The sequence below is a fragment of the Pseudogymnoascus destructans genome (genome assembly GCF_001641265.1).
Source record: "Pseudogymnoascus destructans isolate 20631-21 unplaced genomic scaffold scaffold_14, whole genome shotgun sequence".
NCBI lineage: Eukaryota > Fungi > Ascomycota > Leotiomycetes > Thelebolales > Thelebolaceae > Pseudogymnoascus > Pseudogymnoascus destructans.
Genome location: NW_020167533.1, coordinates 804,170 through 825,279, shown reverse-complemented (window position 1 = coordinate 825,279; position 21,110 = coordinate 804,170). Strand labels below are relative to the sequence as shown.

The following is a 21,110-nucleotide window of genomic DNA, read 5'->3' as shown; positions in this document are numbered from 1 at the left end:
ATTTATACAACAGTCACCTTAACGGCAAGCTACTTTTAAGAAGTATAGTGATGGCAGAAGGCTTGTTCAGGATAACAAGACTTGGTGGAACTCATGGTATTCAATGCTTCATTGTGCTCTTGACAATAAGATCAAGAGCACTATTGATATGTACTGTCATAAAGAGTATTTTGAGCTTTCTTAAGATGAATTGCTTGAGAGTGACTAGATAGTACTACAGCATATCCACAGCTTCCTTTATTCTTTTATGAAGCGACATTGTTCACAGAAGGCTAGGAAGCAACATTAGAACAGGTATTGTTATCTATGGAGTTCCTTCTTAAGCAATTAGAAAAGGCGAAATAGATGTTCAAGGATGATTTAATGCTTAGCCTATGTTTTAACTCTACATAGGAGGTTATGAATAAGTATTATGCACTTACTAAGCGGTAAATAATAGTGCCTTCCATTTTAATATAGTACTATAGTACTAACATCTATAGGGCTTCTGCATATATTGCAGCTAGAGTCTTTATTGCAAGCCAAAAATGGAAGTATTGTGAAGATAACTAGCCTACAGATTGGGTATTAAAGGCAAAAGCAGCCGTTCAATTGCTATGGGATGAGCATTATAAGCCAACAATCGAGCCATTAATTATATCAGCTATCCAACCACAAAGTAAGAAGAATATTTTTAGGGAGTGGGTCACGCAAAAACCCCACCAACCTCCAATTCAAGATGAGTATATGAAGTATTGCTAAGTAGCAATTACCCTAGAGTTTAACGCTTAGGATTGGTATTGGTAGATGGAAGGAGCTTTGCGGACAGCATATCCAAATCTTCAAAAGATGGCACTCAACATGTCATCAATACCTGCAATGAGTGCTGAGCCTAAACGTCTATTCTCAGGGGCAAAGATTACAATCACAGATCGAAGGAATCGATTAGGAGTTGATACTATTGAGTATTTAGAGTGTTTGAAGTCGTGGCTTCATATTACGAACATTCCATGGAGCGACGAGTTGTACTGTCATTTTAATATAGTACAATAACATGCGATATTATATATGGAAATAATCACATGATTTATATTGTTTTTCTTCAATAACGTACATGTATAGCGAAAGCGCCAAACAAGCGAAAGCGCCAAAATTATCTACCCTCACGACAAACATTGCGATAAATCTACCACAACATTAGAAATCAATTGAAACTACTCGGAGTCCTCTTCCTCAGAGGTGTCTATTACAATCTGACACGTGCGCGCATTGTGCCCAGTCTCACCACACTTGCCACAGCGACGGGCACGGGTTTCTTCCCTTGGCTTCCGACCACGGCTTGCCCTTATTTCCTGCTCTACCTGCTGCACAACATCCCTCTCATCCTGTAGCTCTTGCGCCCCTTGTTGACTAAGTGATCCTCCTTGCTGTAGTCGTGTTTTCCTAGCTCTCCGGCGCTTGCTTAGTACTTCATTTGCCTGTCGTAGGTTTTGGTTCTCTGCCTTTAGCAGTGCTAATTGATGCATTATTTGCGATGCACCCTTTGTAAACTGGTCAACAGCTGCATAGATTGAGGTTGGAGAGCTATTTTGATGGCGTGAAATCCGAGTTTTAATAAATGTAGACTGTGACATAGCTTCAATTGGGTTGTTTGGTGTCTGAGAAACCCAAGGTTGAGCAGTACCTGGGCGGGAGCTTGGAGGCGTTGGTGTCCTTAACTTAAGATCAAGTGTAGATATCACTCTCTCAGGGTCAAATGGAAGAAGCCCTGCCCCTGGGAACCCGCCTCGAATGTTACTTTCCGTCATTGTAGTGTTAAATGCAGCGTGGAAGGCAGGAAAGAAGTCATCCTTTGTAATATGAGAAATATGAGCCTGCATCATATCTTCAATTTGCCGACCATAGGCCTGCTTTAACGGGCCGAAACAGCCAACATCAAGTGGCTGGAGTAGATGAGAAGAGTGAGCAGGCATACAAAGCGTAATAATGTTGTGTTCCTTGCAGTACTCCTCAAACTCATCTGAGTGGTGGCTCTCATGACCATCAAGGACTAACAAGCGATAACCACCAACACTCCGGGCCTTTGTATGCTTCTCAAAGTGCTGAATCCAATCCATGCCTCTCTCGTTTGTAGTCCAGCCATTTTCAGTAACAGAAATCACCCAATCGCTTGAAAATCCACTATTCTCATACCAAGATGTAAGGTGGTTTTTGCCTGCAACAATGATAAATGGTGGTACTGCCCAACCTTGAGAACTAACGCCTTGGATTACTGTAACCCATTCCCGATTACCAGGCTGTACCTTCTTTGCTTTTGCCCGCCCGTCTGAGCTTGTTACAACCATAGCAGTTGAGATAACGCCCATCATAAACCCAGTCTCATCAAAGTTGTAGATATCTGCTTCATCGATACCATATTTCGCAATTGTGTTACGCACAAGCTCAAACCAGCCATTAATAACTTCTGGATCTTCGCACTTAGCCCTCTGGTAGTCGTATTTGCGCTGAAAGCGTGTCCAGAGCTCTACACGCCGCTTAACAAAGTTTGAAGCCCAACGCGACCCAACGCGTGACGCGTCGCGTGTTGCAAGTAGTCGACTTGCCATATCTTCAACAACAGACAGCCGAGGAGGAAACCCTTTGGCAGCTAGGTCGAGTATATACTGAACAAGGACGGACCCCTCTAGGTTAGTTAATTTCCGTGAGTTGGCTTGGATATCGCGTCGTGAAGGTACACCTTCTAGACGACGACCTAGCTTGCGGTGGTCCACAGAATAGATCCTAGCAGCAACTCGAAGGCGTAACTTTGGGTCGCTTTGCATAGCCTGGATAGCTAGCACTAATTGGCTTTCATCGTTTTTATGGGGCATGTTTTGTTGTTGAGGAATTTAACATTTAGTTGGGGGGTTTGGTCACCGCATCATTTTGGCGCTTTCGCTTGTTTGGCGCTTTCGCTATACATGTACGTTATATGACTGCAATATATTATATTGCCAAGCTTTATTAGCGTTATAATTGTAATACAACATGCACTATTGGGATCACCGTGATCCGATTGCTCACCGTCGTACCAAGCACATAGAAGTGCGGTACCATTACATTCGACAGCTCATTGCTGCAAGAAAAGCGACGGTATCGTACATACCGACGTAGGAAATGCTTGCGGACGTTTTGACAAAGCCGCTCCGCTCGCAGTTTTGAGAAGATGCATTAGGGGTTACCTAATGCCGCCACGGCCAAATAAACCATGATCTCTAATCCCCTTAGCAAGCAAAGGAAAGGCAGTGTGTAGGCTAGATCAGAGTCCAAATTGTTGAGCACAAATTTGGAGTTTAACGACTTAATTAAGTAAACTACGGGTGCGAAGCCATATATATACCGCCGTATACAGACTACACTGTGTAGCGTACTTCTAGGAACGTAGTTCCAACATTATCAACAGCTGAATTTAGATTGCGCTGCGTAAGGAAGGTACAGGTCAGTGAGCAGAATACAGAGAGATAAAATCCATGGGTATGTTGTTACATAAACGACCATTGAACTCTGGAACGACGAAACTCCGTAGATATCCATGACAAGCACACGGCCAAACAAGAGCGTTGAAATGACAATAATGGACTCGCCTCGTATTGTGGACTAAGCCTCAATGTCTGCGGTGGTTTAGAGAAGCATCGTAATGATCAGCTGCCTTTAACACCTCTTCCTCGGTGGGAATAGGCCCAGTCCACCCCTCTCCTAAGCTCGCCACCTCGAACGCGCTGGACTTCTTGTTCAGCTCCTTTGTAATAGCCTCAACATCGACGTCCAAATACTCCCTCAGGAACTTCCCGACACCTGTGTTTTCATGGTTGCCGATTAGCTTCTCAGAGCCCTTCGACCCATAAATATTCACATCCACACCCGAGTGGCCGTGGGTGCTCCAGCCAATCTGCGCCCTCTTGCTGATCATATTGGCAAATAGAGGAGAGGCCACCAGTGGTTTATCCAGAATGGCGCGGATTTCATCGTCTTCAGCATCGGTAATACCAAGTCCGTCTTTCACAAGGGTGTTGCGAACATATTTCTCGATATCCTCCGATGTAGATTGAGCTGCCTCAGCGCGATCGAAGAGTTCAAAACCGAGATACTCAGCAGAGTGGGTGGCCTTGGAGAGCACCTCTGGGTACCAGAGGTATTGTGGATAGGTTGGGTTATTTTCTGTGAGGCGTTAGGTATGCTTGATGGACATTGCAGAGTTGACTTACGCCTGGCGATGGACAAGCCGCCGGTTTCGTGATCGCTAGTGCCGACAACAACTCCTTCATCCTTGCTCTTGGCGAGGAATTTCAGGACGCTACCGAAGGCCTTGTCATAGGCAAGAACCTCGTGGACCTGCGCTGCTGGGTCATTACCGTGACCAGCATGATCAATCCGGCTTCCTTCGATCAAGAGAAAGAATCCCTTGTCGCTGTCCTTGGTGGCTGCCTCCAGGGCAGTGAGAGCGGTTCTAGCCATTTCATCCAATGACGGGTAAACATCATTCTGATTTCGACGATCGATCTCATATGGAATGTCAGACCCAGCGAACAACCCTAGCAGCGGCAGCTTCACGTCCTTTCCAAACTTCAGCTTATCAAATCCTGCCCTATCATTGATGTAGTTCCATCCGTATTTCTCTTGAGCTAGCTTGGTGATGTCTCTGGTGTCTTTTCTGCAGCTCCCGTCTGTCGTGTTGGGCAGGAAGTGGCAGCGGCCACCGCCGAGCATCAAGTCCACAACTCTGCCAAGCGGGTGTTCTCCAACTTCTTGTGCGGCGATGCTGTCCCCCTCCGAACGCAAGTTCACATGGGAAGCGAAGCAAGCAGGTGTCGCATCCGTGAGGTCCGTCGTAACCACCAGTCCCGTCAGGTATCCCGCCTTCTTTGCTGCTTCTAACACGGTTCCACACGCCGTGTGGTCTGGTAAAACTGAAATGGCTCCATTGTAGTTCTTGAGTCCGCAGGAGAATGCTGTCGCGCCGGCTGCCGAGTCTGTAACCAAGCTGCTGCTGGACCTGGTGCGTGACTGCCCTATGAGATGCTGGTCCAGTTGTAATATATCATCGATAGCCAGTTTTCCTTCGTATTGCCTAAAGCTTCGTGTCAGGGAAAGACTTGCAGGTCCCATGCCGTCGGAAACCATGAAGACGAGGTTGCGCTTCCCACTCGGTTTGTTCCCGACATCGCCAGGAGTTGTCTCTCGTCGGTGCTGGGTAAGGACTCCAAGGATTATGACGGCAGCTGTAGCTGTAACTGCCCATATGAATAAGCCAACTTCTCTCCAGAAAATAGGACGGCGTTGAGGTTGAGCTTCTCGAGCACGAGTGCCGGTCAGCAGTGTATCCTCTTCGGATGCCGACATCTCAAACGAATGCTCCGAGGGTGGTCGATCTGGTGCAAGTAATGGTTTACTCGGGGACGACATTGCGCCCGGAGAACACAGAAATGAATGAAATAGTGCGGTCGTAGCCGAACAATTTGCTCGACGGAGCTTGTAATAGTCGAATGGGGAAGATGGTCGTGATTTTACAGTCCAGGTCCATCTTATTGGTATCACTTACGGGATCTAATGTGACTGGTAATTTACAATTGGGCGCCACGCTCTAATCTTACATGTCTGACTGGCTCTGTAAGTTACGTTACTACTACACATCACGCGCCAAGATACCCCAAGGAATACAGCCCAGAGGCTCCGCACATGACAAGGTCTAATTCACAAATGGAACATAATCTTTGGCGTAAGTGTCATGGTCGTGAATTGTTCTGAATTAGGAACGAAGAAAGCTTTGTGCTAAATACAGCAACCCCATGCTGATTCATGCCGCCCTGCCCAGATATTGCACCCCATAACAAAGACAGCCCAATCCACACACTTAACGAGCCTTCTGGGACTCCTTAAGGACCTTCTTGACAATCTTCTGCTCCTCGATCAGGAAAGCACGGACGATGCGGTCACGGACGCAGTTGGCGCAGCGCGATCCACCATATGCACGCTGGACGGTCTTCTTTGGGCGGGAGATTTGAGCATACTCGCGAGGGCGGAGAGCTGGGACCTGTGAGACAAAATGTCAGTTATTGTTCAGTGCAAGCCTTGTATTTGTTTTCCAGGTCCGAATGTTATGCCACAATGCAAGTCGAAACTGGTGTAGCTAATTCCCTTCCTGTTCATATTCCACCCTTCAACAGGCCTATTGCGCATTTCCAACGTTGTGGTAGTCTGTCTGATTGTGCGCTGCGATGACACGAGTGTCTGTCCGTCGAGTTGTTTTCTGATTCGGAGTATTTTGCACCCCACCACCCTTCCCTCTCAAAGCCCCTCCAAGTTTTCCTATCCACCCATTCCGACTCTGAACCGGTTCCTGGAAGACAAATATTGAGATGGTTTACTTACACCTGGGAGCTTGATGCCGCAGTCACCGCACTTGGGTGCGGTGCCCTTCTTCTTGAGGTGGAGGTAACGGAGCTTGCCACCTGGAGTCCTGATAACGCGGACCTTGTTGGAGGTCGTGTTGTACCTGTTATTGAAGTATCAGCAAATGCCCATATGCCGCATTCTTCGCGCCGATCGTTGTCGTATCGTATGGCGACAGCGCGACGATGATATGGATTCGGGTGGGCTTACGGGTTCCTCCGTCTCTGTAGCAAGCAATTGTTAGTATTTTGAACTCGAAATATGGCGAAATGACGGGCAACGTACGTATGTCAATCTGTTGGACGGCATTGTGACTTCGTGATGTCTCGATTGTCGGGAAGTCGTGGGTATGGTTTTGTCGACGATTAGAGATCGCAAGATTTCTCTCACTCTGGTAAATTTGGGGTTGTGCGGGCTAAGAGTTCGCTTAATTTTATTAGTGCGATGAATGGAGCCCGCGCATGGTCACATGATGTCGTTCCTAAATTATACTAGCGTCAATTATACCTGGCTCGGAAAAATAATGATGTTGACCTGACAAGAGTCGACGAGGCAAAGCTATCGACAGCTCCTGTTCAACTCCTCCAATTTGCATCGGAGCGAGAACCAAAAGATACTCGAAATCTGTCGCATAATTGTTTTCCTTTGCGCATTCTGTGATCGCGCTTTTCTTTCATTTGCCGTCGCGTTCGGCGCGTCTCGAGGGGTGCAGGAAACGCATGAATACTGCAACCTGGAAGTATTCGACTGATCCACGGCATCCACAACTTCAACGACTCCACCACATACAGTTATTATAGATCCGATTTCACGATGTCGTCCTTCCCCCCCCCCCACCGCCCGGATGGAGCTCCTCTGCCCAGCCAGCTCAGCCTTTGGGCGCACCACCTGGCGCACCCCCCCCCCCAGGATACCGACCACCTCAAGATCCCCATGTCGCCAAATTTGCTCAAAAGAAGAAAGATTGGGTACGGTCACAAAAGAATCGATTTGGGGAGAAGCGCAAAGGTGGCTTCGTAGAGACACAAAAGGCCGATATGCCACCTGAACACTTACGAAAGATCGTCAAGGACATTGGAGATGTTTCGCAAAAGAAATTCAGCAGCGACAAGCGTAGTTACCTGGGAGCATTGAAATATATGCCGCATGCAGTTATGAAGTTGTTGGAGAACATGCCGATGCCTTGGGAGTCCGCACGAGAAGTCAAGGTTCTATACCACGTCAACGGCTGTTTGACTCTTGTGAACGAGATACCACGAGTTATCGAACCCGTATTTCATGCACAGTGGGCCTCGATGTGGGTTTGCATGAGAAGGGAGAAGAGCGATCGACGCCACTTTAAGAGAATGCGATTTCCGCCCTTCGATGATGAGGAGCCGCCTCTCTCCTGGTCTGAGAATATCGAGGACGTTGAGCCGTTGGAGCCTATCCAGATGGAGTTGGACGAAAACGAAGATGCGGCTGTTTACGAATGGTTTTACGAGAATCGTCCGTTACTTGACACACCTCATGTCAACGGCCCAAGCTACAAGGAGTGGAATTTGACGTTACCCCAGATGGCAACATTGTACCGACTGAGCCACCAACTCTTGAGTGATTTGGTTGATAAGAACTACTTCAACATGTTCGAACTCAAGTCTTTCCTCACCGCAAAGGCTCTCAATGTCGCCATTCCGGGTGGCCCAAGATTTGAACCTCTGTACAAGGATGTCGATCCAAATGACGAAGATTTCGGCGAGTTTAATGCCATTGACCGAATCATATTCCGAGCACCTATCCGCACGGAATACCGCGTCGAGTTTCCCTTCCTGTACAATTCATTACCACGAAGCGTTCATATAAGCAACTACTCTTACCCACAAATTGTATATGTGCGGGCGGAAGATCCGAGTTTGCCAGCATTTTATTTCGACCCCGTCATCAATCCAATCTCGTCTAGATCAGTAGCGCCAAAGAACATCACCGTTAGCCACGAAGACGAGCTATTTGGATATGGCAATAATGAGGAGCCGGAGGAGGACGTATTCGTACTTTCGCAAGAAGCTGAGCCGTTTTTTGCGGATGAGGAGCTGTATACTAGTGAGACAGCATCGGCGATTGCGCTCTGGTGGGCCCCCTATCCCTTTGATAGAAGGTCAGGCCGAATGGTTCGGGCACAAGATGTGCCCCTTGTCAAACAGTGGTATCTTGAGCATTGCCCCCAAGGCCAGCCGGTTAAGGTCCGCGTGTCATACCAGAAGCTACTGAAGACCTACGTCTTGAACGAACTACACAAGAAGAAGCCCAAAGCCCAAAACAAGCAAAATCTTATGAAATCGCTGAAGCAGACCAAATTCTTTCAACAGACCACGATCGACTGGGTCGAAGCAGGCCTTCAAGTTTGTCGCCAAGGCTTCAACATGCTGAATCTCCTGATACACAGAAAGAACCTCACGTACCTTCATCTCGATTACAATTTTAATTTGAAGCCCGTCAAGACGCTGACCACCAAGGAGCGAAAGAAGTCGCGCTTCGGAAATGCTTTCCACTTGATGAGAGAAATTTTGAGACTCACCAAGCTTATTGTTGATGCCCAAGTCCAATATCGACTGGGAAACATAGACGCCTTCCAACTTGCGGATGGAATTCTGTATGCTTTCAACCACGTGGGCCAGTTGACCGGCATGTACCGATATAAGTACAAGCTTATGCATCAAATCCGTTCTTGCAAGGATTTAAAACATCTCATTTACTACCGATTTAACTCTGGCCCAGTTGGCAAAGGCCCTGGCTGTGGTTTCTGGGCGCCTGCTTGGAGAGTATGGCTCTTTTTCATGCGTGGAATTATCCCACTCCTAGAAAGGTGGCTTGGGAATTTGCTTTCTCGTCAATTCGAAGGGAGGCACAGCAAGGGAGTTGCCAAGACCGTCACAAAGCAACGTGTAGAGTCTCACTTTGATCTCGAACTTCGTGCATCAGTTATGGCGGATCTAATGGACATGATGCCCGAGGGAATTAAGCAAAACAAGGTTAACACGGTTTTGCAGCATTTGTCCGAGGCTTGGAGATGTTGGAAGAGTAACATTCCCTGGAAGGTGCCAGGCCTACCTGCACCAATTGAGAACATTATTCTGCGCTATGTTAAAAGCAAAGCAGATTGGTGGATTTCTGTGGCACATTACAATCGCGAACGTATTCGCAGAGGCGCAACGGTTGACAAAACAGTCGCGAAGAAGAACTTGGGTAGATTGACTCGCCTTTGGCTTAAGGCAGAACAAGAGAGGCAACACAACTATATGAAGGATGGGCCTTATGTTTCCTCAGAGGAAGCTGTCGCCATTTACACGACAACTGTGCACTGGCTGGAGTCCCGAAAGTTCTCACCTATCCCATTCCCCAGTGTCTCATACAAGCATGATACCAAAATCCTCATCCTTGCCCTCGAACGCCTACGGGAAGCTTATTCCGTCAAGGGCCGGCTGAACCAGAGCCAGCGCGAAGAGCTTGCCTTAATCGAGCAAGCATATGACAGCCCTGGAACCACACTTGAGAGAATTAAACGTTTCTTACTCACTCAAAGAGCATTTAAGGAAGTTGGAATTGATATGAACGACAATTACAGCACTATCAATCCAGTCTACGATATTGAGCCGGTCGAGAAAATCAGCGATGCATACCTTGACCAATATCTGTGGTATCAAGCTGACCAGCGTCATTTGTTCCCGGCTTGGATCAAGCCTTCTGACTCCGAAGTCCCACCCCTTTTGACCTACAAATGGGCGCAAGGTATCAACAACCTTGATAAAGTCTGGGAGACCGAGAATGGAGAATGCGATGTAATGATGGAAACTCAGTTGTCTAAAGTGTATGAGAAAATTGACTTGACGCTTCTCAACCGACTTCTTCGCCTCATTATGGACCACAATCTAGCAGATTACATCACGTCGAAGAACAACGTCCAACTGACTTACAAGGACATGAACCATGTTAACAGTTATGGCATGGTCCGCGGCCTGCAATTTTCAGCATTTGTTTTCCAATATTATGGCCTTGTATTGGATCTGCTCCTGCTGGGTCTGCAGCGTGCCAGCGAGATTGCTGGTCCCCCCCAAAGCCCCAACGATTTCTTGCAATTCAGAGACCGAGAGACCGAGACCAGGCATCCTATCAGACTTTATACGAGATATATCGACCGAATTTGGGTGTTTTTCCGATTCTCAGCGGACGAGTCGAGAGACCTTATTCAGCGCTTCTTAACGGAGCAGCCTGATCCCAACTTTGAGAATGTTATTGGCTATCGCAATAAAAAATGCTGGCCAAGGGATTCTCGCATGCGTTTAATGAGGCACGATGTGAACCTAGGCCGGGCAGTGTTCTGGGACTTGAAAAATAGATTACCGCGCTCAGTTACCACTATCGAGTGGGACGACACTTTCGCAAGTGTTTACAGCAGGGATAACCCGAACTTGCTATTCTCCATGTGTGGATTTGAGGTCCGAATCCTACCGAAGTCCAGAAACATGAACGATGAGTTCCCAGTCAAGGACAGTGTGTGGTCGCTGGTCGACAATACAAGCAAAGAGAGGACTGCACATGCTTTCTTACAGGTCACCGAGGAAGATATTGCCAAGTTCAATAATCGCATTCGGCAGATTTTGATGTCTTCTGGTTCGACGACGTTCACGAAAATTGCCAACAAATGGAACACCAGTCTCATTGCGCTCTTTACATACTATCGAGAAGCTGCCGTCTCTACGGTCAATCTTCTCGACACTATTGTCAAATGCGAAACTAAGATTCAGACAAGAGTCAAGATCGGATTGAATTCTAAGATGCCTTCTAGGTTCCCGCCTGCTGTATTCTACACGCCAAAGGAGTTAGGTGGTTTGGGGATGATATCCGGCTCGCATATCCTGATCCCAACCAGTGATAAGCGCTGGTCGAAGCAGACGGACACTGGTGTAACCCATTACCGTGCTGGTATGACCCACGATGAGGATACTTTGATTCCAAATATTTTCCGATATATTATCCCTTGGGAGGCAGAGTTCATAGATTCTCAGCGAGTGTGGACCGAATACTCCCAGAAGCGCCTCGAAGCTAATCAGCAAAACCGACGCTTAACACTAGAAGATCTCGAGGACAGCTGGGATCGAGGATTACCCCGTATTAATACTCTGTTCCAGAAGGATAGGAGTACCTTAAGCTTTGACAAAGGTTTCCGTGCTCGCACAGAATTCAAAACATATCAGCTTATGAAGAGTAATCCATTCTGGTGGACCAGCCAGAGACACGATGGTAAGCTGTGGAACCTGAATGCATACAGAACAGATGTTATCCAGGCGCTTGGTGGTGTGGAAACCATTTTGGAACATACTCTCTTCAAGGCTACAGCGTTTCCTTCTTGGGAGGGTCTCTTCTGGGAGAAGGCCTCAGGTACGTACCATCTCATCCCTCGATATATTACTTCTGTGCTTTTGCTAACAGACCGCAGGTTTCGAAGAGTCTATGAAATTCAAGAAGCTGACCAATGCTCAACGGTCTGGTTTGAACCAAATTCCCAACCGTCGATTTACGTTGTGGTGGTCGCCAACAATCAACCGCGCCAACGTCTACGTCGGTTTCCAAGTACAGCTGGATCTTACTGGTATTTTCTTGCACGGAAAGATTCCCACCTTGAAGATCTCTCTTATCCAAATCTTCAGAGCTCATTTGTGGCAAAAGATCCACGAGAACGTCGTCATGGATCTTTGTCAAGTATTTGATCAAGAGCTGGAGTCTTTAGGAATCGAGACGGTTCAGAAGGAGACGATCCATCCGAGAAAGTCTTACAAAATGAACAGCTCTTGCGCTGACATCCTCCTGTTCGCGAGTCACAAGTGGAACGTAACCAGACCATCGATTCTATTTGATACCAAGGATGTTATTGAGCCGACGACAACCAACAAATTCTGGGTCGATGTACAGCTACGTTATGGTGACTACGATTCTCATGACATTGAGCGATACACCCGTGCGAAGTACCTAGACTATACGACTGATAGCATGAGTATTTACCCTTCGGCGACGGGTCTCATGATTGGTATTGACTTGGCATACAATCTCTACTCGGCTTATGGGCAATACTTCCCAGGTTTGAAAACGCTTGTTCAGCAAGCTATGGCCAAGATCATGAAGGCTAACCCGGCCCTGTATGTTCTCCGGGAACGTATCCGCAAGGGTCTTCAGCTCTACGCTTCGGAGAGCAACCAAGAGTTCCTGAACTCTCAGAATTACTCTGAGCTGTTTAGCAACCAAATCCAGCTTTTCATTGACGACACTAACGTTTACCGTGTCACTATTCACAAGACTTTCGAGGGTAACTTGACGACGAAACCTATCAACGGCGCTATCTTCATCTTCAATCCTCGGACAGGCCAGCTCTTCTTGAAGATCATCCATACCAGTGTTTGGGCAGGACAGAAACGTTTAGGTCAGCTAGCGAAGTGGAAAACTGCCGAAGAAGTGGCTGCTCTCATCCGCTCGCTCCCAGTTGAAGAACAGCCGAAGCAGCTTATTGTCACCAGAAAGGGTCTATTGGATCCTCTAGAGGTCCATTTACTCGACTTCCCGAATATCTCCATTCGTGCCTCCGAGTTGCAGCTGCCGTTCCAATCTGCGATCAAGTTAGAAAAGCTCAACGACATGATTCTTCGAGCTACGGAGCCTCAGATGGTACTTTTCAACCTGTACGATGACTGGCTGAAGACGATATCGTCTTACACGGCGTTCTCTCGTCTTGTTTTAATCCTGCGCGCTCTCCACGTCAATGCAGACAAGACAAAGCTTCTTCTGAGACCAGACAAGACTGTCATCACCCAAGAACATCATATCTGGCCAAGCTTGTCAGATGAGGATTGGATCAAGGTTGAGACGCAACTCAGAGATCTCATTTTGAACGATTACGGCAAGAAGAACAACGTCAACACCTCCAGTTTGACCAGCAGCGAAGTCCGTGATATTATCTTGGGTATGGAGATTAGTGCTCCTTCCATGCAACGTCAACAAGCAGCGGAAATCGAGAAGCAGCAACAGGAGCAGCAACAGCTTACTGCCGTTACCACCAAGACTCAAAATGTCCACGGAGAGGATATCATTGTCACAACCACATCCCAGTTCGAGCAGCAAACCTTCGCATCGAAGACTGAGTGGCGTACGAGGGCTATTGCCACGTCTAATCTACGAACCCGTGCGAACAATATTTACATCTCTTCGGATGACATCAAGGAGGATGATCATTTCACCTATATCATGCCGAAAAACGTACTAAAGCGCTTCATCACCATTGCGGATCTGCGCGTTCAAGTTGCTGGATACCTGTATGGCTCATCTCCGCCTGATAATGACCAAGTTAAGGAGATTCGCTGTATCGTCATTGTTCCACAGATTGGTAATACTCGCGATGTCCAACTGCCACATCAGTTACCTCAGCATGAGTACCTGGAGAAGCTGGAGCCGCTCGGTATTATCCACACTATTTCTGGGAATGAACCCCCATACATGACCGCGGCCGATGTTACACAGCACGCGCGCCTCATGAATTCCCACAACTCATGGGACAAGAAAACCATCACTATGACGGTTTCGTTTACACCAGGAAGTGTTTCTCTCGCGTCATGGGCACTCACTCCGCAAGGATACAAATGGGGGGCTGAGAACAAGGACCTCGGTAGCGAACAACCTCAGGGATTCAGTACGAGCATGGGGGAGAAATGCCAACTGCTATTATCCGACAAGATCCGAGGATATTTCCTCGTACCAGAGAATAACACCTGGAATTACAGCTTCATGGGAAGCGCATTTGGTGGAATCGAGAAGAAGCCAGTTCACGTGAAAATTGATACACCCCTACCCTTTTATAGCGACCAACATCGATCCCTACACTTCCAGAATTTTGCCGAACTGGAAGATATCTGGGTGGACCGGTCGGATAATTTTGCTTAATGGTTGTAAGATTGCGAGCTTCTAGAAGCAATTTGGATCGTTCTACGCCTCAAGGCATGGATTGTGGCTTGGGGGCGTTTGCGGGCGTTTGCGGGCGTTTGCGGGCGCCTGGACAGGGCTGTAGTGTAATATTGTGTACTGTACTTTAGCATATGTATTGATTGAATTCGGTTTAGATTCCCAAAACTATACACACTCTAGCGCACTATCGATTATGAAGCTGATTGATAAGTCATTATTGAGCAGGCCGTGGCTTGACGCCGTGTTGGAGGGGCACAGTTTTGGGAACGCGACGATATTTACCAGCGAGTGCATAAGTTAGTGAAATTTCTGGGCGCGAACAGAAATAGCTAGACAGGGGTTAAGGCCAAGGATATCGATTGCCCACACGAACCACAGCAACGTAGTCGCTTCGGACGCAAAGACGCTCATTCGACAATAGTTTTATCTTACGGGCAGGGCGTCTTGTATACGCGGTGCAGAACCACAATACTACATGTACTAGGAGCATGCGAGGGACTACTTGAACTACGGAGAAACTACTGACTGGGCTCTACGCCGTATGTTGCCAGTGTTGCCAGGGTTAACTCGGTACTTCGCCCTAATGTTGCGCAGGTAGGTAGCGATCACCATCATCGTCCCCAGATAATTCATGGGACCTTGTGGTAATGTCTCACCACGGCTCGGTAGCGTTAGTGAGGCGGGATTGAGTGGGATTGAGTGGGATTGATGCTGGGTCCCTCGTGCCTCACTACGCCTACCAAAGTAAGATACTCTATCTCGTGGCTATTATTCTCGTCTTCATAGGGAAATCCAACGTGGCCACCAGCAAAAAAAGCCTTGACAATCTCCACGGCTAACCCTAGGCCCCATGGGACGAATTCTCCGCCCTAAGTATCCATTGGACCGTTTCATCACGTCATCTCCATGATATTCGCCGCGTCCCTGTGGAAAAGGAGAAGACCTTGCCTGTCATCCATGTCATCTATGGGAATTTGTACTGTACCTGGATTTCAGTACAGTGCCCATTTCAGTGTGGGCTGCGTTGGCGTTCACTAGCACCACTACCTTACAGAGTTGTTGCTAACTAATTATACTTTAGGGGGACAGGGATGTGTTCAACGGTGCTCCTTGAATCAGGGCGAAAAGTATGCCGGGCTTGGGATTCAATAGTACCTTCCTTACACGGGACCAGAGTGGGAGTGTGTCTGCGGAGGAATAAGCAAGAAGTGACGGAAGAAGGAATGGTCTTCTATCCAATAGCCGCCTGGAGGCCGTGGTAGTATTTGCATTCTCATGTCTTCTGTCCCCTTTCTGCTCATCCGAGTCACAGTGTGGCACTGGTTTCATACTCCCACGCCACACACGTTTCCCTCAGATTCTTCGATGCCGTCGCCCCGCCGCGTCGCATCAGCTTCCCTTTTGTTTCCGGACTTCATGCTCGATGCGAACCCCTTCCTATTCTTTCACACAGTTGGCAATTTGACCCCCCATATCGGGAAAAGCCAACCTGATCATCGCCCCTCCCCCCCCCCTGCCTGCCCTACAATAATGCGGCGAGCGGATGCCTGGAAGCCCTGACATTGCAATGGGTACCAGCATAGTCAGAGAGTCCACTTTGGGCCAGGACTCTAGAGGAGGGGATCCACGGATTATGCATACGGCAATGCCCAAGAACCACCACATCCATGACTGGTACTCCAAAGATAGCCACACACGCCGCAACCCACCATCAGGCTCTGTCTCATCCCAGCTCCCCAGCGAGTTCGAGGGCTCGCTTTAATACCAGTAATTAGGTTATCCGCCGGGCGCATAGATCGTTGTGCTCAACGGGGAAAGACCTCTCAGTCTGGTGCTTGGCATGTGGAATATTGGATCAAGGGCCACCCCATATAATAAGTTGCCATATCCTCGATCTTCCTCCGCTCTTGATACTAGCTATATCTCTATTACTCCCGCCTACCGCACATCCTTCAGCCTATTTGTTTACGTAGAAGGAAACATACTCGGTTGGACCCCCCTATAATAAAGTCTGATATAGACCACAACAAAATCGCCCACCGTGGAAAACACCAAACACGCGATAGGTTTCGCGAGATTCAGAAACATCACCAAACAAGCACCATACATATTCCACATTTTTCATTTTCGGCAAGCTGCCAGAGCGATCCGCTCTGGAAGAATCCATGCACGCTGGCGGCACCATATCGAGTAGTGCCGGGCTACAATTACTCTGCACAAGTATCAAATGCGGACGAAGGCTCCCAACAACAGCATTTGTACGAGCCACAGCAGCATCATCAACAGCTCCAACACGCTGGCGCTCAAAGCCATGACTCGCTGCAAGACCTTGGTGGGCAGCAGTCGCAGCATCACCACCAACCCATGCTGCTTGGAGATCCCATGGCCCAGCTCGCTTGTCAGCCGCACTTCAGAAGCGGTCAGCATCTAACATACGGTACTCCAAGCCAGCAAAGCCCGTCAAGTCTGAAGAGAGTGCGGCCACACGAGGAGCTGGATATGAATCTAGGGCTGGAGGACGATGGCCTGGAATCTCTGGGACAGCAAAGTATGGTGGGGTATGGCCAGCCTCCACCCCCGCAGCACCATCATCACCATCACATTCCGGACTCGGGACGGCCGTCGAAAATGTCAAGACATGGTGCTGATGATTCAATGATGTCTCAAGGCGCCTCAAGCGTAGTCGGCCAACCCGGGATGCCATCTCCAGCTCAGAAGCCGCGCGGACCGAAGCTGAAGTTCACGCCCGAAGATGACCAACTGCTCGTCGACCTCAAAGAGAACAAATCTTTGACCTGGAAGCAAATCGCTGAGTTTTTCCCCGGACGATCATTTGGAACACTGCAAGTACGCTACTGTACGAAGCTCAAAGCCAAGACTATGCAGTGGACCGATGAAACCGTAAAAATAACCCCGCCTTCGCAAATTCACTAGCTAACGTGGATCTACTTTAGGTTCAGAAGCTTCGCGTTGCACTTCAAGAATATGAGCAGGAGAAGTGGCGCATCGTTGCGGGCAAGGTGGGGACAGGTTTTACACCGGCAGCGTGCCGGGAGAAGGCAGATGAGTTATAGCAGTCAGCGTCTCCAGCAGGACCGCAAGCTTCTGCGTTCGGGGACAACCAAGAGTATTCAGATCTGGCTGACAGCGACATCGACAGTGACAACGACAGTGACAACGAAAGTGAGAATGACGATTCTAGAAACGAGGAGGACCTTAGGGATCTTTCACTTGAGAGATATTTAGGGGATGTTAGGATATGATGGCACGGATACGGAGTTTGGCGGTTGGTTGATGACAGAGTGGATACGAATTGGATGGGATAGATGACAGAGTGGATACGAATTGGATGGGATAGATGGCAAATGCCGGAGGACAAAAAAAAAACATACATCGGCATCCACAGGCGGAAACGAAGACAGCGACGACGACAGCTACGCATACTATTTTCAAATCTCGCCGCACACTACATAATACGCTCGGGCAGGACCTCGACATCTTTCCTTTGCCTACATATCATTCGCTACGCGGTTTATGAGGGAGGTTATTTTGAGGAATGGGCGATATGACGACAGGTTATAGAACGGAATACCCCCTTCGGTCCAATCGCATCTCTATTTTGTATTTTCATTTTCCTACGGTATTGCAGACAGGCATGTTAAACTTGTAATTTACGAGCTACAGTAATAATCTTGCGTTCATTGGCTTGCACGGCACATCTTTTGGCTTCTTAGGTAGAATTATATAGACTGTAAACACTTTAATTAGAACACTCCTCTTCTAACAACTGTTGGGCTGTTGTCAACAGGCAGTGATTCATAGGGTTAGAAAACAATTATAATCATGATTAATTAGGTCGTAATCATAATCATGATTATTTACAAAGCGCATAATCATAATCATGATTTATAATCATGATTATAATCTATACCTTATTAGGCTTACTATTACCTATTTCGGTATAGTAAGCCTAATAAGGTATAAGATAAGAAAAATGAAATGTTTCTGCGGGTCACGAGTGATCATTTGGGTGGGCTAACCGAGTCGGATGGGTTTCGGGTACATGAGGGAATTGACTCACGGGGTTCCCCTTGGTCACGTGTAATCATTTGGGTGGGCTAACCGAGTCGGATGGGTTTCGGGTATTTAACGGAATTGACTCACAGGGTTCCCCCTTCATCTTTTTTGTATCCTTCGTAGTAGACCTATAGGATAGCATCCGTTTAGCCTCCGACTCGCACTCTCATATGCTATTAGTGTGAGCTGGGTGCCCTGTCTCCTTACACTTATAAATGCTTATAAATATATCTATATAGAATAGTCTAGAATTTATAATCTAGGTATATATAGAGCCTTAACTCCCTCCTTAACTAACTTTTAATTAAAACATAAATAACTATAACAACACTTTATACTATCTTTACGACAATTATGTCTTCTTCTAAGGATCAATATAATAGCACTAGCTATACTCTTCCTTTAAATAACCTTCCTTATATTTTTAGGAAAAACTCTTTACTAGAGAGTTAAATCCTATTATTGAAAATAAGGAATGAACACTTACTATTAAGTATAACAACCTAGTTGTAGGTAAGTTAACTCTATCTTAAATTCTAACATCACATGATTGTCATACTGACATTCGTTGTACTCAGTTTGCTATCAAACTCAAGAGCAAACTTGGAAATCTCCTCCTCAAACCTACAAGTCACTATACATATTTTGGCTTATCACACCAACAACAAGAGCAATACTACTCAACGATTGCTACAACCATCTATGATTCATTACACATCATCGCTCCTTAGTTACTGGGCCGATATTACCACATAGCATATCTCTACAACCCTCTATGATTCATTACATGACATCACTCATACTACCACATGACATATGTCTACCAACTAGAGGCCTAGGAGTATGAACGATAGCTCTAAAAGCTCCTACGAACCCTATGATTCATTATATGTCATCGCTCTTTAGTTACCCACAAGATTGGTTAAGTTATGACATAATTTGTCTATGACATAATTTGTCTATGACATAATTTGTCTATGACATAATTTGTCTATAGGGGTACTCTGACCTTGGACCTCCTTTTACTTCCTATAGGCTACGAACCTAAGAGATGGTTCTATGGGATTCTCTTACGTCGACTACAGTTACCAAGCCTGGTAAGTCATGGAAAGTCTTGGAAAATGAGAGAACTACACTCCTTTAGCATAAATAGGATTGCCCTTTCCTTAAGAAAGGGCAAGCAGACAATACAGTAAATCGACTATCACATACTTCCACGTCTTTTCCAAGCTTCCAAGCATTGATCTTGTTACTCCTTGTTTCTGAAAAGTCAGTGAGGTGTTAACCTCTGACTTACCCCTGAGTTCCCAGACTCAACATTTGTTGCAACTTGTCTGAACCACTTTGTCATACTGACATTCGTTGCACTCAGTTTGCTATCAAACTCAAGAGCAAACTTAGAAATCTCCTCCTCAAACCTACAAGTCACCATACATATCTTGGCTTATCACACCAACAACAGAAGCAATACTACTCAACGATTGCTGCAAACTCTTCTACTACATCTGTTTATGCTACATACATCACGGCATATCATTTGGACACTCATTGAACAAGTTATTAAGAAAATCTCCTCCTTAAGGGGGTGGGCCAATACTACCACATGGCATATCTCTACCAACTAGAGGCCTAGGAACATGAACGATAGCTCTAGAAGCTTCTACAACCCTCTATGATTCATTACACGTCATCGCTCCTTAGTTACCCACAAGATTGGTTAAGTTATGACATAATTTGTCTATAGGTACTCTGACCTTGGACCTCCTTTTCACTTCCTATAGGCTAGGAACCCAAGAGATGGTTCTATGGGATTCTCTTACGTTCACTACATGATTAGCAAGCTAGTTGTGGGTCGCACTTGATTTCTAATACATTTACCAAGCCTGGTTAGTCATGGAAAGTCATGGAAAATGAGAGAACTACACTCCTTTGGCATAAATAGGATTGGCCCTTTCCTTAAGAAAGGGCAAGCAGGCAATACAGTAAATCGACTAGCACATACTTCTACGTCTTTTCCAAGCTTCCAAGCATTGATCTTGTTATTCTCTGTTTTTGAAAAGTCAGTGAGGTGCTAACCTCTGACTTACCCCTGAGTTCTCAGACTCAACATTTGTTGCAACTTGTCTAAACCACTTCACCACATCATACACCTGATTGCTGCGTTGTGGAATAGTCTAAGCTACAACCCTTTGGCTCTGTTTCCTAAGACAGTGTGTTGTCTTAGTAAATTCATCCCTTCCTTGGGTGGCTAGATTCTCATATCTGGTGCACCCAACATTACACACTTCACTACATCACACACCTGATTGCTGCGTTGTGGAATAGTCTAAGCTACGACCCTTTGGCTCTGTTTCCTAAGACAGTGTGTTGTCTTAGTAAATTCATCCCTTCCTTGGGTGGCTAGATTCTCACATCTGGTGCACCCACCATTACGATTTCCAAGTTTGCTCTTGAGTTTGATAGCAAACTGAGTGCAACGAATGTCAGTATGACAAAGAGGCCCAGGATGCCCTCCAGATACTGATTGAGTATTCTGAAGGCCAGGATGCCCTTACTACAGGGCATATACGAGCACTAGAGCAGCTGCAAACAGCCTTTGAGGCTATTCAAGCCCAGTCACAGCAGCAGGTTACATTAGATAG

At 46.9% G+C, this 21,110-nt stretch overlaps 4 protein-coding genes across 4 annotated transcripts; 2 read left to right on the top strand and 2 right to left on the bottom strand.

The window, feature by feature from the left end:
• Nucleotides 1-3,195: 3,195 nt before the first annotated feature.
• Nucleotides 3,196-5,553, bottom strand: VC83_05710 (uncharacterized protein). Its single transcript, XM_024469325.1, has 2 exons — nt 4,224-5,553; nt 3,196-4,176 (listed from the first exon to the last, which is right to left on the bottom strand). The coding sequence occupies exons 1-2, from the start codon at nt 5,419-5,421 to the stop codon at nt 3,623-3,625; spliced, it is 1,752 nt and encodes a 583-aa protein (XP_024322881.1). The 5' UTR covers nt 5,422-5,553; the 3' UTR covers nt 3,196-3,622.
• A 99-nt stretch (nt 5,554-5,652) lies between these two features.
• RPL34 (60S ribosomal protein L34) lies at nt 5,653-6,798 on the bottom strand. The gene is made up of 4 exons (XM_024469324.1): nt 6,694-6,798; nt 6,619-6,632; nt 6,388-6,511; nt 5,653-6,049 (listed from the first exon to the last, which is right to left on the bottom strand). The coding sequence occupies exons 1-4, from the start codon at nt 6,715-6,717 to the stop codon at nt 5,870-5,872; spliced, it is 342 nt and encodes a 113-aa protein (XP_024323026.1). The 5' UTR covers nt 6,718-6,798; the 3' UTR covers nt 5,653-5,869.
• Nucleotides 6,799-6,980: 182 nt separating this feature from the next.
• Nucleotides 6,981-14,477, top strand: PRP8 (pre-mRNA-splicing factor 8). Its single transcript, XM_024469323.1, has 2 exons — nt 6,981-11,823; nt 11,882-14,477. Exons 1-2 carry the CDS (start codon nt 7,446-7,448, stop codon nt 14,368-14,370), a joined length of 6,867 nt encoding a protein of 2,288 aa, XP_024323027.1. The 5' UTR covers nt 6,981-7,445; the 3' UTR covers nt 14,371-14,477.
• A 2,278-nt stretch (nt 14,478-16,755) lies between these two features.
• Nucleotides 16,756-17,465, top strand: VC83_05707 (uncharacterized protein; the record flags this gene model as incomplete). Its single annotated transcript, XM_024469322.1, has 2 exons — nt 16,756-17,292; nt 17,346-17,465. 2 exons carry the CDS (start codon nt 16,756-16,758, stop codon nt 17,463-17,465), a joined length of 657 nt encoding a protein of 218 aa, XP_024323033.1.
• Nucleotides 17,466-21,110: the final 3,645 nt, after the last annotated feature.

Excerpts from the sequence above, each read along its gene's own strand:
- VC83_05710 (XM_024469325.1), bottom strand. The coding sequence starts at position 5,421 with ATGTCGTCCCCGAGTAAACCATTACTTGCACCAGATCGACCACCCTCG. Across the intron at positions 4,177-4,223 it reads CGGCTTGTCCATCGCCAGGC|AAAATAACCCAACCTATCCA; the intron begins GTAAGTCAACTC and ends AACGCCTCACAG.
- PRP8 (XM_024469323.1), top strand. The coding sequence starts at position 7,446 with ATGCCACCTGAACACTTACGAAAGATCGTCAAGGACATTGGAGATGTT. Across the intron at positions 11,824-11,881 it reads CTTCTGGGAGAAGGCCTCAG|GTTTCGAAGAGTCTATGAAA; the intron begins GTACGTACCATC and ends AACAGACCGCAG.
- RPL34 (XM_024469324.1), bottom strand. The coding sequence starts at position 6,717 with ATGCCGTCCAACAGATTGACATAC. Across the intron at positions 6,050-6,387 it reads GCGGCATCAAGCTCCCAGGT|GTCCCAGCTCTCCGCCCTCG; the intron begins GTAAGTAAACCA and ends TTTGTCTCACAG.